The sequence below is a fragment of the Esox lucius genome, chromosome 2 (assembly GCF_011004845.1).
Source record: "Esox lucius isolate fEsoLuc1 chromosome 2, fEsoLuc1.pri, whole genome shotgun sequence".
In the NCBI taxonomy this organism is placed as follows: domain Eukaryota; kingdom Metazoa; phylum Chordata; class Actinopteri; order Esociformes; family Esocidae; genus Esox; species Esox lucius.
The window spans coordinates 32047357-32053356 of NC_047570.1; the positions used below are offsets into that span (position 1 = coordinate 32047357).

At 45.0% G+C, this 6000-nt stretch overlaps 1 protein-coding gene across 6 annotated transcripts in view; it reads left to right on the forward strand.

Annotated features, from left to right (window-relative positions):
* The window catches only part of myo9aa (myosin IXAa), a 108236-nt gene extending 106450 nt beyond the window's left edge, over window positions 1–1786 (forward strand). For all 6 annotated transcript variants that reach the window (XM_034296099.1, XM_010875645.3, XM_010875662.3 and 3 more), the window contains 2 exons: window positions 226–359; window positions 480–1786. In XM_034296099.1, coding sequence (XP_034151990.1) covers window positions 226–359; window positions 480–949 — 604 coding nt within the window. In that variant the 3' untranslated portion in view covers window positions 950–1786. The remainder of the gene's footprint in view (window positions 1–225; window positions 360–479) is intronic.
* Window positions 1787–6000: the final 4214 nt, after the last annotated feature.

The following is a 6000-nucleotide window of genomic DNA, read 5'->3' on the forward strand; positions in this document are numbered from 1 at the left end:
AGGCATACATTTTTACTTTATTGAGGTTAAGGTTAGGTTTCAATTAGGGTTTGGTTAAGGTTAGGTTTAAGGTTAAGATTAGGGCAAGGGAGCAAGCAATTTTTTCCCCGGTCCCAATGAGGATATAAAAACAAGCTTGTGTGTGTGTGTGTGTGCGTGCGGGCGCACTGGCACACGTCACATGAGAAATCTTGACCGGCTTAACGTTCATAATTGTCCACGCAGAGAGGAGCTGACCTTTGAGATGCTGACCTTAGAGCCTCGGGCTTCAGACGACGAGACCCTGGATTCAGAGGCCTCCATCGGCAGCTCAGAGAATCTCAACGTGGACTCGGAAGGAGCCACCTCAGACTTCTCCGGTAGGCTTGAACCCATCTGATTGGAAATGTCTCTCTTTCTGAAATGATGATGTCTTTCGAGTTGAGGCCTTGTCCTAGCATTGCACCATGGTCAGATGAACCTTTCCTGTCACCGTTCAGAGAGATGCGGCCCTGTGCCGTCCGCCGCCACCCGACCCAAGAAGTCAGAGGGGAAGAGCTACCGACGTCACAACCTACGCCGACAGGCGGATTCCCTGGACTCAGTGGACTCCGGTTCCACTATTTCCTCCCACTCTTCCTCCGCCCACCTACACCCGCCCACCTCATCCGCAGTGACGGCCCGCCGCTTCAAGTCACCCGCCCTCGTCACCCCAGGCTTCCCCGGGACCCAGCCTCCTCGCTGCGACAGCGTAGACTGTGCCTCTGCGGCTGAACTGGAGGGGCTTTTTGAGGAGAGGTCACAGTTCACCAGCCGAGGCACCTTCAACCCGGAGAAAGGCAAACAGAAATTGAAGGGGTCCAAGATCGCACCCCTGAGACACTCTCGGGACAGCGCAGGCCACAGCAGGGACCCACCCGACTTATCCCAGCAGCTGGTTTTGTACGGCAACAATGAATTCATGGTGTGAAGGACATTGGGACCACTTCCTGTTTCACAGCCCGCGCTCCCTACTCATTGGCCGGCACCCGCGAAATGGGGGGTGGGGGGGGGTTGAAGAGCGGGCCATCTCACCCCTCCTCAAACACTCCAGCCCCCCAGTTTCCATGTTCACGTCCACAGCCATGTAGAGCTGTCCTCCACGTGCCATGTACTGTGTCCAGCTCCAAGCCACTGGTGGGAGACAAGGTCGACCGAGGGAGAAGAGGGCTGGGTGAGAGGGATTCTTGGGGGTCTCCTGAGCCGACATCTCAGTGGGGTCTAGGAGGTGAGAACGAGGCTGGAGAGACGGAGGGGGAACAATCAGGCTACCCTAGCCATCGTCAATGCTGCAGTCTCCATGAACTTGAGCTATCAATCATTGGCTGCTTTAAAAGTTTACAGTCCATAACAATCAGTGTAAGCAGTGGTTTCTCCCATTACAAGTGTATTTTTCCCTTAAGCGTATTTAATACATTTTATTTCATCTAAAGTATAAATCTATATAACTATATTATGCAGGTATAAATACTGTACAAAGCCGGAACACCAGTGACTGCTGGGTAGTTGAAGTTGAATATTTATCTTTTGCTTGAGTAACTTGGGGAGGGATGTGTGGAGTTGGCCAGCGGCTGTGTATGCGCGCGCGTTAAGTGTGTATTTGTGCGTGTGTGTATGAGAAGACCACTTTGTGTTTTAAGTTTGTGCTGCTTTTTTTTCCCTCTCCTGAAAGAAATACCGCCATCAAAGGGACCAAATCAGCTGGTGTGTGGATCCCAGCTCGGTAAAGAATGTTGGATGTGAATAAAATCACTGCATTCACTGCTTACCAGCCATAACACGTTTATTTGAATGCACAGTAAATATGAAGTGGACAAATGCCATTCTCCTTTCTCTGAATTCATGTTGCCCCAAGCTCACCTTCACGTATGCATTTACAACAATAAGTAGAACTTTTTAAATGGTGACGTGCCACCTTGTGTAGGAGAAGTGTTCATTCCTGTTTGAGTGGTACACATCCTGCTGCATTGACAGGCGTTTGTCGGCAGACTGTCGTGAATGGAAAGGGCATCGCTTGCATCGCAGTGGTCAATAAAGTACTCAATCCAACCGTCTGACGCTACCAACACACCTCCAAAACCAAACCTGGTGTCCTCCATGTTGTGCCTTTGCTTACTGGAGCACACCTGTCTCTGGTTGTACGCACAAACACGGACATCTGGCCGACTGAGCAACACCAGGTCTTTTTATTTCTCAGGGATACTTTTATAAAGATTTATTTTTTATTTTTGGGGTGACACTGATTGTGTTGCTTGTCTTTCGATATTATTTGAAATGTTTTATAATCTTAAATTATTTAATGCACAATTTAGAAGTTAAATAAAAGAGAACTATATATAAAAGCGGTTTAAAGTACACCTGGAGCAATGTGTTAAGAGTTTGGCCAGGATTAAGCACCGGTGTGTCTTATCTTAATGCTGGTGATAACACAAAAGCGTTGAAAAGTGGCTAAATATGGGATCTAGGGGCCTAATGCAGGCCTGGAAAATGTTTCCCACACCATTATGCCACCACAATTAGGCAGGATATAGTCAAGCAGCTTACGCCAAATCCTGACTCTGCCATGCATCACGCAACTGACACCAGAATTCGTTTGGCCAGGCGATGAGCGTCAGTCTGGTGATCGCGTGCATACTGGAACTGCTTCTCTTTTTTTTTAGCTGAGATAAGTGGAACCCAGTGTGGCTATCTGCTGACCTACGCAGCAGGTGACAAGGGCTGACGCTGTGTGTTCTGTGATGCCGTCCTGCACAACGCTGTTGTGCTATGCCATTATTTAGCGGCTTTGACCCATCTGTTAGCTCGCAGGATTCCTGTCATTCTCCTTTAAACTCTCTCGTCAATTAGCTGTTTTTGCCTGCAGGACTGAAACGGACAGGTTTTTATTTAAATTCTTGCACCACTTTTTGAATACTCTAGACACTGTTGTTCTATGAAAAGCCCAGGAGGAAATGGCAAACAGCACACCCAGCCCTGACCATCATGTGTCACAGCAATCACACTCAGGTCCTTTGTGTTGCACATTCTAACGTTCTATCGACCTTTAACTGATGCTTGTTTGCCTGCTTTATATAGCATGCCATGGCCCTGTTACTCATGAGTAATCAGTGCCCATAATAAACTGACCAATAAGTGTAAATACATAACGTCCTTTAGCCATTTATTTTGTGGTTCTGTCAGTAAAATGCATTTTACCATAACCCTGACATTAGCATAACACAGCATTTCAACTAAAAACTACTCCTATTTCCTAAGAAAACTACAGTGGCTGCAGAAAGTATTCAGACCACTTCACTTCTTCATTGTGTTGACTTAATTTTCTATTGATTAAACAACCAAGTCTCTTCCAAAATCAAACTATTAGGATAACCAAGCACTGTGTTTCTCAAAAAGTATATTCCACTCATGCCCCCTACTGCCCCTCCAACACCACTTCCAGTGGCATCTGGTCTCCCATACTGGAACAAACCAGCACACACCTTGCTTCTCTTCCGAAGCTAGCCAGCAGTGGGATACAGGTCGCTATGCTGCTGTGTTATTACCAAATGTACTGAATGCTACAACTTGGTGGTATTAACAGCTGAAGAATGTGTATTTCAATTAAATGATTGCAGCCAACAATACTATCGTTCCTGATAAGATGCAAAGTGTTTTTTAAGTACGTTCCTTTTTCAAAATGTCCCTAAAAATCAACCATCCATTCCTGGTTTGGATTTTTAGGGGGGCGGTAGCATAAATAGATTCAATACTTACTGGCCAGAGTTCGGTGATGGAATTATATCTTTATAATTAGATAAACAAGGCTGTCTAACATGACCACATGCTGCTAAAACAGATAAAACATCGGGTGACATCTACAGAGGTGCTGCTAACAGATTCAGTTGAACATTCCATTAATATATTGAGACAAGATAGACAAGGATTCTGGGACAATCTGAAATAAGTGTTGGGATTAATAGGAATCAAACAGGGCCATGGACTTTCTTGTCTATCATAATCATTCTTCACAATTGGTAGGTTTTTCCGGCACATAGTGTTTTATGGGTGTTTTTAACTTTTTTGGGGGGAACCGTTTTATGTGGAGATATCATAGACAGTCTGCGCTTTGTTTTAAGGAAAAGTCAAAATCCTTTTAACATTCCCAAGGGAATCTGTTCCGTAAGGGAGATCTTTAAACAACAACACAAATGTATGACTAATTATAGCAAATACCATTGATAATTAGATCACTGGCAGCTCAGTTCTTAATCCACTAATTTGTCTTGTGACCAGTGATGTTGCACAACTATGTGGCCAGTAATTGAGGAAGTGATCAGAATTGTCAGAACATTGCCCAGAGCATCAGACTCCCTCCACCAGCTTATTGTCTTTCCACAGTGCATCCTGGTGCCATCACTTCCCCAGGTAAACGGTTTTCCAACATGATATAAAAGAAAACAGAACTCATCGGACAAGGCAAACTTCTTCCATTGTTCCTAGGACCAGTTCCAACATTCGCTTGCCCATTGTAGGCTCTTTCGATAGTGGACAGGTGTCATCATGGGCACTCTGACCGGTCCGCAGCTATGCAACCCCATATGCAGCAGGGTGCGATGCATTGTGTGTTGTGACACGTTCTTCACATAACCATCATAAACAGATTATAACAGATGATCAGATTGAAGGCCAAATAAATGCTTCACAGAGTTGCAGTTACAGAAACATCTCAACATGAAATGTTCATAGGAGACTGTGTGAATAAGGAATTCAAAGTCACATTTCTGCAAAGAAACTACTAGTGGAGGACACCAATAAGAAGAGACTTGCTTAGGTCAAGAAACACAAGAAATTGACATTAGACCACTGGAAATCTGTCCTTTTGTCCACATTTTTGATTGTTGGTTCCAACTAACATAACACATTACTCTACAATGTGGAAAATAGTAAAAATAAAAAATAGCCTTGAATGAGTGTGTCCAAACTTTTGACTGGTACTATATATACAGGATCTCACAAAAGTGAATACACCCCTCACATTTTTGTAAATATTTGAATATATCTTTTCATGTAACAACACTGAAGAAATGACACTTTGTTACAATATAAAGTAGCGAGTGTACAGCTTGTATAACAATGTAAATTTGCTGTCCCCTCAAAATAACACAACACAGCCATTAATGCCTAAACCTCTGGCAACAAAAGTGAGTGCACCACTAAGCGAAAATATCCACATTGGGCCCAAAGTGTCAATATTTTGTGCGGCCACCATAATTTTTCAGCACTGCTTCAACACTTTTGGGCATGGAGTTCACCATAGCTTCACAGATTGCCACTGGAGTCCTCATCCACTCCTCAATGACGACATCACGGAGCTGCTGGATGTTAGAGACCTTGCGCTCATCCACCTTACGTTTAAGGATGCCCCACAGATGCTCAATAGGGTTTAGGTCTGGAGACATGCTTGGCCAGTCCATCACCATTACCCTCAGCTTCTTTAGCAAGGCAGTGGTCGTCTTGTAGGTGTGTTTGGAGTCAGTATCATGTTGGAATACTGCCCTGCGGCCAAGTCTCCAAAGGGAGGGGATCATGCTCTGCTTCTGTATGTCACAGTACATTTTGGCATTCATGGTTCCCTCAAAGAACTGTAGCTCCCCAGTGCCGGCAGCACTCATGCAGCCCCAGACCATGACACTTCCACCACCATGCTTGACTCTAGGCAAGACACACTTGTCTTTGTACTCCTCACCTGGTTGCCGCCACACACGCTTGACACCATTTGAACCAAATACGTTTATTTTGGTCTCATCAGACTACAGGACATGTTTCCAGTAATCCATGTCCTTAGTCTGCTTGTCTTTAGCAAGCTATTTGCGGGCTTTCTTGTGCATCATCTTTAGAAGAGGCTTCCTTCTCGGACGACAGCCATTCACATCAATTTGATGCCTGTGTGCGGCGTATGGTCTGAGCACTGACAGGCTTACCCCCACGCCTCATTTTCACTTA